Source organism: Ambystoma mexicanum, chromosome 8, assembly GCF_040938575.1.
Source record: "Ambystoma mexicanum isolate Mex_15411 chromosome 8, UKY_AmexF1_1, whole genome shotgun sequence".
In the NCBI taxonomy this organism is placed as follows: Eukaryota; Metazoa; Chordata; class Amphibia; order Caudata; family Ambystomatidae; genus Ambystoma; species Ambystoma mexicanum.
In genome coordinates, this window is record NC_090929.1 from 1,235,113,223 (window position 1) to 1,235,126,204 (window position 12,982).

The 12,982-nt window shown below is 44.2% G+C and overlaps 1 protein-coding gene across 6 annotated transcripts in view; it reads right to left on the reverse strand.

Moving 5' to 3' along the window:
- The window catches only part of PLCE1 (phospholipase C epsilon 1), a 3,624,599-nt gene that overhangs the window by 260,846 nt on the left and 3,350,771 nt on the right, over positions 1–12,982 (reverse strand). For all 6 annotated transcript variants that reach the window (XM_069611343.1, XM_069611341.1, XM_069611340.1 and 3 more), the window contains one exon: positions 5,019–5,228. In XM_069611343.1, coding sequence (XP_069467444.1) covers positions 5,019–5,228 — 210 coding nt within the window. The remainder of the gene's footprint in view (positions 1–5,018; positions 5,229–12,982) is intronic.

Genomic DNA, 12,982 nt, shown 5'->3' on the forward strand with positions numbered 1-12,982 from the left:
ATGAAATTTAAATAGCCTTTGCGTCCCAGCTGTTATGTTAGCCAGTGCTGGGGAACAACACAGATGATGGACCCTGGCTTTAAAAGCTGCCCCTCAATCTTGGTACTAGATAAGAGTGTCTTGCCATGCATGCGCGGATGGGTGTGCACAGCCGCATCGGTTTTCTTCTGTCGAGTAGGCGCATGTGATGTGCGAAGTGTATATAGTGGGTGATTTGGGTTTGTTTTGCTCAGGGATGTTGCTAAATCGGGTCCTGACTCTCAGAAATTGTGAGTCCCTGTCTTTTCTGCCAAACAGATATTCATCTTAAAAGACACAGAGCAATTGGTATGCACAGGAGATGGTTCCCTGCTTGCTAGAAGGGGTAAAGTTGGGGTGACCAGGGGATCCTCCCCATACTGCCCCTCGGCTCATCAACAATGAGCTTTGGGTATCACCTAGCCTCCTGAGTCACTCCACTAGAAGTGAGCAGAAGAAGTCAGGGAACTAAGTCACAACTCCTTCTCATACGGGTGAGACACCTCTAGTTGCTCTCGTTTTAGGACTCAAAGGGCTGCTTGTTAGTTAGAATCCTGTGCAGTGCCCTTAGGGACAACTACACACAATTAAGACTACAAGTGGTAATACAAGTTTTACCTTTGGTAGTTGCCTGTACTACTATGTTAAGGTGGTAGCAGTAGCAGAGCAGCCAGACTTATCTCAAGAGTATATGAGCAGTAGCAGAGATTACACAAAGGGACCACAATTACTGTGACTCGAACAAACACTGACTCAAGGTTTCAGGTAAAAAAATATAAGTACATTTATTTTTAAACCATTTGTTATAAACACAACACTTCTAGGAATTCAAACCCATACGTAAAATATACTACAACCAAACAATTCACTTTGTACGTTATTACTTAAAGATAAGTACCCCATGTTTTAACTGACCTGTGTTGTGAAACAAAAGACGTTACCGGGAATACATATGCAATCACTTTTTGACAGTAATGACAGTTCGGTCTTACTAAAGAAACGCGTATCCGCGGCAAGAAATGTTACTGGGCAAAAACACACTTAGCACTTGAGTTACCTAGAGAGAGTTGGGGGCAAAAATCCTAGGCAATACTTTTGTCAAAGCAGACAGAATCAGGGAACACTCATGGACAGAAATTCAAGAGTCAATAGGCTGAAGCCAGAGTCAAGTGGAACCGGGTCCCTGTTGTCGAGGATCACGCAGTCGGACAGTTCACGATTCAACGTAGCCAGGAGTACTTAATATTGTCAATGTAGGAAGCAAAAGTTATAAGAAGGAGGGAAGATAAGGACAAGCCTTGTAGGAGGAGAAAAAGGGATTCACCCAATTTCCTCAAGCAGAACACAGTACCTTATTCAACGAAGAAGCTGGTGCCAAGGCAGTTCCTGGTAGTTTCCTGCAGACTCACTGTTCTTGGAGCTTCGGCAAGAAGGAGGACGTCTGGAGGGGTCTGCAGCACACAGGGCTGAGGCCGGCAGCAGCGACGGTGAATTAAAGGTGCGCTCCTTAAAAAAACAGGAGAGGCTCTTGGCTGTAGAAGATGTGCTGGTTATCCCCACCAGGCTCAAGGGAAGAAGACTCCGGACTGGATCTTCTCTGGTTGTCGAAGGGTAGCTGGCTCAGGACTGCAGCAGGGCTTCAGCGGGACGGGATAGTTGCAGCAGCCGACTTCTTCTCCGCTTCGCTTCGGTTCCTTGTAGTTTCATGCAGTTTCCCCCATTCATACAGCCTGGCTGTCAATCAGGCAGCAGGGGGGTTGTCCAGCCCGGACAACCACCTCAGCCAATCATGGCAAAGTGCGACTTGGGTTTCCTAGGATACCCTGTGCAGGGGGTGACTACACCCTTCCCTCACATTCAGCCCTCCCAGACACCCAGGCGCCTAGAGGAGGGCTTCTTGGCAGAAGTCTGCCAAAAGACAGTGAAAAAGAAGGCAAACCTGGTTTGCCACGCAAGGTAAAACACAAGAAGGACTTTAACAAAAAGAAATGGCGAATAAACCCGACCGGAGCCAAAAGAAAATGTATTTGGTCAAGTGGGTTTAAGCTCGAGGCTAATATAATAGCCTACAGCAATACCACATTTATATAGTATAATCGCGGTAGAAAAGGTAGGGTAGATACCACTGCCACCAGCCAAGTCTAAATGTTAAAAGAGCAAAACAATGCTCTAGGAGGTACAGATAAAAAGGGCTAAGGATTAACCCCTTCCAGTACTCCATGTAAGATGGGGTGTTCTGGATCTGTGGTTAAATGACTAAGTAAAGTTAATGGCAACTTTATCCTTTTCTGGGGGACAGTATTCAGCCCCAGAAATGGAGTCGAGGGAAAGTCTAAAAGACAACCCTGTGTCCCTGCACTGAAGGTGCTGTGTAACACACAAAAGAAGGGGCTACTGAAGTGATGTACTCCAGAGCCCACAATCACAAGAGCAGATTAAATATACATGGCAAAACATGGGTAAGAGTGAGGGGAAAAGCTCACACTCTTACCAAGTGAATAAAAAAACTCCAGAAACCCAACAAAGCTGTTGAGAGACTTACTAGGTAAGGGAAATTAGCCATTGAATGAGAATTCTCCCTAACACTGCTTGAAGGCTGCCCCTGGGGCAGGGGACTTTGAAGGAGTCTGAGGGAGTCTGAGGACCTCCACAAGATCGCTCAGCAAGGACTGCAAGAAACCCAGGCACGTTATCAAACCCATGCAAACCTCCACCAACAGGTTTCCCCAAACTGGGCAAAGGGGTCTAAAGTATGGCTAACTACAAAATATTTCCCTTGTTGGATACGGCCCTTGAAACTGTCACCATGGTTTCTGGGACCGTTTGTTGTGACGGAAAGAATCAACCCAGTTGCTTTTCGCCTGTGGCTGCCCAAACGCATTAAAACACATCCATACTGTTTTTCACTCCTCTCTACTCGAGAATACAATGGGGACCCTTACCAACGCACTCCTCCCCAGGCACGGATACCTACACCTAACCTTCTGGAGGAGTACAAAGTGGCTGAGATTATGAACTCCAGGTTCAGAAGAGGGCGAGTGGAATATCTTATCCATTGGAAGGGGTATTCTCATGCAGAAGACTCCTGGGAACCATGGTCCCATGTGAACGCTTCCAGACTGGTTCTTAAATTCCACAAGCTCCACCCGGGCAAACCCGAAAACCCCCGGCGGGAAAGGAGGTATACTGTCACGCGCCTGCCCTCCTGGCGCTTGTGGAAGCCATAGATGAGTCAACGCCATTGACACGGAACACTACGTTCTCTGTAACGTGCACCCGCGGTCTAGTCATTAACCATCATGGCCGCCTCCGGGTTAGGCATTCCGGCTCCAACTCACGGCGCGTTACAACCCTGTGTCTTCCTTCCTCGGGGTCCGACTCTGTATACTTTTTGGCTGTCCTTCAGCCTGACTTCCCAAGTTATTGCTCTCTCTGTCGTTCTACCTTCTCAAGCCCTGTCTGCAGCTCTCCGCTCCGGCGCCCTGTCGGGGCAGCGTCTCTGATCTCCCTCCGTGTCTGTTTCCTTGGCAGCTCCTCGGAGCTCTACCTTTCTCGGCTCCTGCTTGCATCTCTCCTACTTTCCTGGGTTGCACCTCTGTTCCTCTTGGCGGCTCTTCGGAGCTCTGCTCCTTATGGCTTCTGTCCTCTCTGCTCCCTCTGATTTCGGCGCCTTTCTGGTCGCTACATTTCTCGGCTCTCTGGCCCCTCGGGCCGATCTTTCCATTGTTCTTGTTCTCTTCTTCCCTTGTCTTTCCTTTCTTTCCTGGGCCTTTCTGGTCCTTCTGGCTTCTTGGGAGACGTATTTCTTATCCTTTTTTCTGGCAGGCAGGTTTTTTCAGCCATCTACTGTTATTCCAGGAAGTTTTTTCTGCCTGGTAGCTGGTGACTCTCACAGTCTTGGAATCAATCTTCTGGTCAGGTGGACCCCACAAATCCTTCCTGTTTACTGTGAAGTATTCCTTTTTGGTGACTTGTCCTTCGTTCAGCAACACCGGAGCATCGGGTGGTTATTACTTACCGGATTCTTCTCAAAGACCTACCCAGCGAAGAGTTTTTTTCTGCCAACTGTATTTTTCCGCGTCTTGGCTTCCTCAGGAAGGGGCCCCTTGCCGGCCTCCCTGGTTTAGGCGGCATAGTGGCTTCGACTCAAGGGAGACCATATCTCTTCAGAAAAAAGCGGAGTACTTTCAGGAAGAAAGTAGGAAAGAATTTTCCGAACAGTTCAGAAGAATCAGATGAGGGGGAGGGGGACCTTTCTTGTGTGAGTGATGATCAGGAGGGTGCTGACACATTCTTCGTGACTATTGAAATGTTTATTAAGAATTGACTGAATTGGAAATTGATGGTGTTATTTGAAAAGTGTATAATAAAAATACATTATACAAAAACATGTGCTCAAACATTATGTCATGTTGGTTGCTTCCCATTCCCCCAATATGAACAGAAATATTTAAAGTCAGTAAGAGTCAAATGAGAAAAGCTTATAGAGCAGTTAGTGCAACATTGTATAGTTATGAAAATACAAGGCAAAGGATGGTGCGATTATTCACATGAGACATGACTGAAATAGACCCAAGATGGCATGGAGGGTGTGTATAGTAGTGTGTTTCTTTATATACCAATACCCTTCTACAACCCCCTTGGCTTCATTAGTTTGAGCTTTGCGAATTGGCCTATCCATATGCCACATATTCCCAACTACTGATTCTGGACATCTTTCCTTCTTCCCCTCTCTACCCCTCTAGTGTTTCCATCTCAGAGCTTGACCCTACCTCACATGTAAAATAAAACAGAACAGCATAAAAGTGCTGTCACCTACTATCACTGATCGTTACATCATGACTTGTGGCAATCTGTAACAGTTTGTTTGTATTAAGTATAGATACGTTAAGGCAGAAAACATGGCAGTATTCCATGCATGATTGAGAGGGGATAACAGCAGAATGTTCATGATTGTATGCCACAATTATAAAGACTATATTATTATTCAATAAAAATACCTCCTCTCGAGTTTTGAGCAGAATCCTTCCTAAATATCCTTCCTCTGGGAACCAGCTGTTCAAAATCTGTAATACTTCTTCTTCTGGATTGACCACTCTCTGAAATGGCTGTTTCCTACATTCATTTTTGTCTTTAGAAATGAAACATTTCTCTTCCATCAAAAAATAATCATTGCTACTGGATTCATCTGTTTTGATGGTAGCTAAAACCTTAGAAACAAAGAAAAGAACACACTATTAGATAGCTTAGCAAGCACTAAACCTCAAGCTTTTTACCACAGTTCAATGTAGAATTTACTTTTGGAACCAGGAATGCAACGTGTTTCACACAAAACCCTCAGGCACCCCCACACCCACCGACAAGAACATGCTACCAGTTGTCCATGCTTATTCATTGTGAAATATTGTACCAGCAATAAAGGAATGGCGTGATAACATACAATTTATTTTGTTTAATTTGATATAGTTTTATGAACAAAAACTTTACACATTTATCAAAAGTACAGAGAAGAAATTTCATATAATCACACTTAATCGATAAAAGGTAGAATCACAAAATCAGTCTTAATTCAGAAATAAAATCATAAATACACAAAGGGAACCAATAAATATTCAGATAAACTAAAACCATAACTAACCAATCCCAAAAGCTACTACATACTCTCTCTATTCAGAATCAATGTTAAGTTATTTCATTTCACATTTCATTTCACATCGTGTTTCTTGTACAACAGCTAGGTCATTGACATTTTAACAGAGTAGACTGCATGGAAAAACTACCTCATAGGATCTCTTAATTAATTAATTGATAACCTTACTTCAATCATTCATGCCTTAGTATTGTTGTTTTAGAGATACCCCTAGTCTTGATCCTACTCCAGTGCATGGGGTAATACTATGGGGGTATTACATCACTATTCATGATTTTCTCAGCATGAAGCCACACTCTGAAAAGGGACAAGTAAAGACTAGCATTAAACGTATTAATACATGAATGCCAGAACTCAGCATCTTTGATATGATCCAGATGGTGTACGTATTTGCCATACTGTTTGATGTAAACTGATTCCAGCATTGGACATTGCATTAATATTTGTCTGGCTGTTTCAGGAACTAGACTGTTCTTACAAATGCGACAGAACCTTTCTAATTTAGGTACTGAGCTCTTAGCTCCTGTGACCGCCAGGGTAGGTAAATGGTTAATACCAAACAATAATATGAATCGTCTCCGGTTGTCAGAGGGGCATAGATTTAAGTATTGTTGTGCCTTTTTAAATGTAAACAATACGTGTGATACAAACTTATAGCTTTTCAAAGTCTCCAGATGTGCATAGTTGTTATGCCAATCCCATAGTTTTAAGTGCTTGTCAAGATGGTATTTCATATATTCGTGGTCTCCTCCCCAGGGTTGGGGGGGGTTCAACATATTGCTTCAAACAAGGCATCCATATCAACTGTTAACCTAGATTGCGGTCTACCACATATATCCTCCTCTATACATTTCAGTAAAGGGTTAGTAGGGTTGTTACAAATTTTGAGATATAATTCTGCCCTCTTTTTCAACACAATTGATCTCAAAGATAAAATCCCTAGCTCCAGTCTGAGGATAGCCATGGGGATACATTGGGGGAGACCCAAAAGCCTCCTCCAGAACTTATCCTCTATGATAACATACAATGGAGAATGCTTACCCAAATTTGGTTACCCAACGGAAATATTTATTATGTTCGATACCTTTGTCGCAATTCAGCTTCTCGGTTTTTTTATAGAAAATGACCTGTCATCAGACCGAAGACTTTGTGAAAAATCCAGGGAATTTGTTTCTTCTCCCCAAGGGGGAGCCATCCCCTTTGGGACTAGGGATGTGGGCCTGCTACGTGAAATCCAGGGGCAAATGGGAGGCCACTGGAGGAGACCCACTTTGGGGACAAGGAATGCCCAAAGAAGTATTCCACTTCACCTTCCCTATTGACAGAGTCGCAAGCATTCATGGGTTACACTCTTACCGGGTTCAGGGTCCCTTAACGGTGGATGGCTTGCTTTCTGATCTATCTGAGCTGGCGCCCCTATTGCTGGAACGGAGGACCAATGGATTATTTCCCTCTGCTCTAATGAGGAACCCAAATACACCTGCCATGCCAGAGAAGGAGAGAGTCCTAACCGGAGAGCAGGAAATGCCGGCCAGAGCCAGAGCGCAAAGAAGGACGTCCCTCCCCCGAAGGAGGAACCCATGAGGAAAGCCACCAAGTCAGCCTGATGTGATGCAACTCCCTGGAGCCCACTGGAAACTGCAGCTCCAGTACAGTCAGGAAACTGGGCGAATCTGGGAATGCAGAGAAGGGAACAGCCCTAAGGAACCAAAGGAGTACCTGTGGAAAGAACCCTCAGCCGCAGAAGCGAAGAACCGGAACCAAGATTCTGAGCACACCGTCCTCTGCCAGGATGAGTACGTGGATCCGCAAAGGCCTGAGAGACCGTGTCCCCATTCAAAAAACGCCACTGGAGAGAAGGCAGGCCGCCTTGTATGAATGACGAGTAGAAGGCTGAGAGATCATGCAGAAGTCCAGGCATGGATGATTGCCAGAAGACCGAAGGAGAGGGTGAACAAGCAGACAAAGAACGAGACGGTGTCTTGCATAGGCCTAATCGCCAGTAGACCCCTAAAGGGGGTAAGAGAAAGCACACACAAACCAGGGCCAAGTGAGGCCATAGCCCAAGCCGGGCTAATAACCAGAAGGGGGTACAAGAAATAAATACAGAAACCGGTTCGAACAAACCCATGGTTGACGACGGGCCAAGCATCAAAAGACCCCCAAAAGGGGTGAGGATAAGCAGAACCTTCCTTAAGTCGACTGAAACAAGTCCTTAGCCTACCCGTGGCTAGAAATCTAGTTATCCGACAAATATCCAGAGAACAGCTACTTTTTGCGGACATCGAACAACACTGACCAACAGAACTTTAATGCGTCCTGGAAGAGGGAAGAGGGAACTTTGTGGTGGGGGTCAGAGAACCAGCCATCACCTATCAAACAAAAGGAGAGAGTGACCCTATTCTAAGTTAAAGTTTAGAGTGTCTTTCTGTCTTTCACTCTAGTGGTAGACCAGAGATTATGTTAGCATAGGTTTGACGGAGGACTGAATTTCATTTGTTGGACATTCTGACAAGCACCAGTTTATTATTTTATAGGATAGGTAAATCATTGCAGCATTAGGAATTAGAGGTGGTTTTCCTTGAGTTAAAAATAAAACATTCTGTTTGAACATGTCCTTGTGTCAGTCTCCTATCTCTGACTTACCACAACTTTCTAAATATTTTGATGAGTGAGGGCCCAGGGGGTGCCACAGATACAAACACTCACCCAACAGAAGATTTTTTTAAATCGCCTGCTTATGATGGGCCCCATGTATGTGACCATCAGCTACTCAAATATATTCTTGACAACCAGAATGACATTTCATGTGCAAAATAAAAGGAGTGAATGGGGGAGTTTTGCCATGAAGGCCACCATGTTGCCATGAGTCCTGTGAGCTCCTGCTATAACAATAAAATAACGTTTTGGGACTGGGTCTTGAAGATGTTGAGGGAACCCGGGGCCCTAGAAGTGGAAGAATTGTTTTATTGAAAAGAATGCAGAGCTAGTACACCCCGAATTCGAGGTTTGCTGAGACATGATGGAGCCGGAAATGGTGCAGAGCAGGGACACTTCAACCACTCATACCTCATAGAGGTTCATGACTGGTTTGCGGTCTGGTCGGAGGAGGGGCCTCTGTGGGCCCCATGGGCCCTCTTGGTGGGGACCCCCTTGACAGGAAAAAGCAACTGATTGATCTCTTACCAGGCAGATTGAGAAACAAGAGATTGAGTAAAATGCATGGTGGACCCATGCTAGCAGCAAAGGAGGGTGCAATGAGAGGTACAAGGTTGAGTTCTGGAGACTAAGGCAGTTATACCTTGCAACTTCCGGGGGATCATGCGTTACAAAAGATCTGCCCTGCGATTAGTAAAGCCAACACGGGAACAACGGTAAAGATGGGGACATTGAAACAAGATAGAGGCACAATAAAGTGCATTTTCGTGGGGATACCGGTTGCTATTCCAGATGATAATCTCACATATTGTGCTTAATCTCTCTTCTGCAAAACCTCAATGCCCTAAAGATTTTGAGATTCTATTAACCTGTATCCACAGAATTTATACTAAATACCAGTGGAAAAAAACGTCACTCTAGATATCATTACTCAAATTCACGTCTATGCAGAAAGCCTTCAAGAAGAAAAACACCATTTTTGAAGGCCACAAGACTCATCTGTTTTAAGATATGAATGCACTGACTAAGGAAAGATGGACAGCTATTAACAGTCTAACACAGATTTTGAGAGACAATAATATCAAATAAAGTGGGGCTTTTCCCTTCAGACTCTTCTTCCAGAATGAAAAAACATATTCTCCTCAAGCCAAAGAGGCGGCCATGGGATTACTAGGTCTCAAACAAAAGCAGGTCGATGATGCAGCAGAGCACAGAAGGAAGGTCACTAAACATTACAATCTAGGAGAAGCAGATAATACCGTTGCACACAAACAGGCTTAATGAAATGTTCTCGACAATGCAAACACACAGAGGATTCCGATGAGGCTCGTTGACAACTGAAATCTTTATATTATGGGAAGACCTACTTGCTAACTGAAATAAATTCTGGGGCATGGTATTCATCTTTGTCTCACTTTGACTCAGATGACGATGTTATATTGGGCAAAAGAGCTAGATGTCAAACAATAAGCAAAGGCTGAGGTAGAAAACACCCAAGATGCAGCTTGTGGTTTTGCTTTTTGTTTTTACCCAAGCTGCATATAAAATGGTGATCATTTTCAGGCAAAAAGGCTGGTGATAGCAAAGGTGATGCAACTAAATGAGGAAATATGTCCACGGACTACCCTCATCCAACTCTACACTGTGTTAAATCTAAATATTTGGTACGTAGATTCATCATAGACTTCTTTAGCTATCATATTACTAATTTCCTCACTTTTTCTTTGAGTTTCTGCGAATTCGGGGCGGAAGTCTGATTGACTATCTGCGCTTAAGGTATGTATAAACACACCACTTTGGTGGACATCTGCCTCACGCACAGCTATCCATTCACACACTTTAGAATGCAGCTATGATTACGACAAATTCATTCTAGCTGGACACATAACCACTTCACCCTTACACCAGACTTGCTCCAACACCTCTGCAATTATAATACAGCGACAACCTACGACAACCTTCAGTCTAGCTGGTCACATATTGAGTCTCCTGCACTAGTGCTCTGTCGTGGCCTCCCTCAGCAGCCATCCACATACCAGACCTCTTGGGTTGCTTACTGGAGCCTAGCCAGCCCACCTAATTCCTAATCTTGGCCAAATGCACACATGCACTTTAATCCTTTTCTGAGAATGTTCCCATACCTGAACTTCGGTACCCAAGGGCGTTCTTACGCCAAAGTGCTTTGAGGCCATACAAATGGGAAACGGCTATATATAAATGACTACAATACAATAAAATACAATATGGTTGTGTGTTACCTGGGAAGCACTGTGAAGAGGACTGCATTAGGATGGAAACCCTTAATGTGCAGGGGCTAAACTCACTGATCAAAAGATCAGAGGCCATGTCAAAGTTACAGAATCTCCAATTATATGTAGCATCATTACAGGAAACGCATCTGATGCGAAAAGGCCTCAGCTCAAATTCTTGTCAAGGTAAAAGGGAAGTGGCTATTCTATCGGGAAATATTGCCCCTTCGTGCTGCAGTCAACATATTAACACTTTGATGAGAGAGTCCTAGATTTAAAGGATGAAAGGTTGATTACAATAATTGTGATTTATGGTCCAAATGAAGGACAGAGAGCGTTTTAGAATACAATTTGGCTGGATATAGTTCACTTTGTGTGGGTGAAATGTTAATAGGAGAGGAATTTAAGTCTTTTTTAAATACTTATTTGGATTGGTTTGGAAATAAATATGTACTGAGGAGAACTTGCCGAGTTGTCTTGGAGAGGAGGATACATAGAATGGCACATCATGATATTTGGCGAACACTTCATACGGATGATTGTATGCATTTTTCAGCAGTTCATAATATGTAAGCTAAATTGGATTTCTTTTTAACCTCTCTGATGAACCCTGCGGAATCCTCACAAAATCCTTGCCTATAGCCTCCTCCTAGGAGGCCAGGGGAAGGTAACCGCTATCTGATCCTAACCCTGGGGCTGGTATCAGTTGGGTGGATCACCTGGGAAGAGAAGGCCCCCAAAGGGACAGGAGGACTCTGTAAGTAGAGACATGGTATTTGTCTTCCTCAGAGAGGGAGATTTCTATTGCGCAAGAATATTTAATGCCTTGTTGTCAGAGTAAGGCCTACCTTTACAAAACTACCCATTTTAATTGTAGGTAAAACAACAGGAAAGCAGTACATGTGAGAATCAGAATCTTAAAGCCTTCACTTCTAATAAATATAACTCTCCCTTAAATGTGACCCTACCATTAACCCCTCTAAAAACCTTCCCTAGAGATCTATCCAATAATCAGAGTAAATCCAATAAAGTTGAAGCATGTATTCATGAAGGAAAAGGTAATCAGAACATTGGGGACTTCAAGTCCCACAATGCCCTGAGTAGTGGGACGAGGAAGAGGGATTCAGAGGCACTAAACGGCAGTATGCAGTCCAGTGATTCTAATGACCCACACCTGAGCGGGACTTTTGAGTATTTAAGGCCCCCTCAGGTGCAGGCCATTAGAAGTAGGAGCTGGAGTAGTTGCAGAGTCTCCAGGTCGCAGTGGCAGCAGAAGAAGAAGGGAAATTGAGACGCTGCTATCTTTGGAGCAGATGATGTTCCTGAGAGGGTCTCCAAAATTGATGGCCTTCAATGCAGAGGTTGCACAGCGGGAAGCGTTGTTGTAAAAAGCTTTCTCCATGGAGAGAGAGGTTCTCCTTATTGCATACTGTGTTCCGGGGGCTGATGTAAGGAAGGGATGGTATCAAACAGTGAAGACAGACACAAGTGATCACAGTTCAACGTGCTTATTGAACTTCAATGGGTTGGTTGAACGCCTATCTAATCCAAAATCTAAGGATAGGAGCAAGCTACGACCATCAAATAATAATAACACAGTCCTAGTGGAGTCTCTGTCAAAATAAAAGGGCCTATACTAATACACCTATTGCCAATCCTTACTTCTAAATACAAAATGTGTGGGACAAATATGTAGGCAAAATAAAGATGTTCAAGAAATGATATGTCAGGCTAGTTGAGAAGTTGGCTTCCCTTCCCCACGTTTTCAGCACGGGACAAGGTGGCATTTTGGAGCTTCACACACACTCTGGCTTCTTGGCCAGGAGGAAACAGTTCAAAGCCTAGGTATCAGCGCCTTCTGCCAAAGTCTCTCTCCCAATGACAGTCTCTCATTGCCTGACGTAACAAACAAATACCAAAGTTCCTTTCTTATCAGGATTTTCACATTCACAGGTTCACAATTGGTCTCCCTCGTTCGGGCTCGGATCACGGATCCCCATCGTTCTGGCTCAGATCCCTTTAGCACAATGTTCACGATTGGTCTCCCTCGTTTGGGCTTGGATCACGGATCCCCCTCGTTCTGGCTCAGACCCCTTTGTATCAAAAACTGAAGACTTTCGATGGGTTTTGCTTAAACCGTTGCAGGACCTCTTCATTTCTGCCACTTCTTGGCTGCATATCTTACAGAGACCTTTGATTGAGCACACTTGTGGTGCCAGACTACTCTGTCACGAATATTGTATCTTCTTTGCTACAGTTCAAACATCCATCAGCCATTAGGCTGTCCTCACGTCTTTCATCGCACGCATTCAGCAATCTTTATCCTTGCTCTTTGTATACAATGTTGCCACTTGCAACCTTGCCTTCAACACAGACCGGTCTTCATCGGTTTCCTCAAATCACAGGC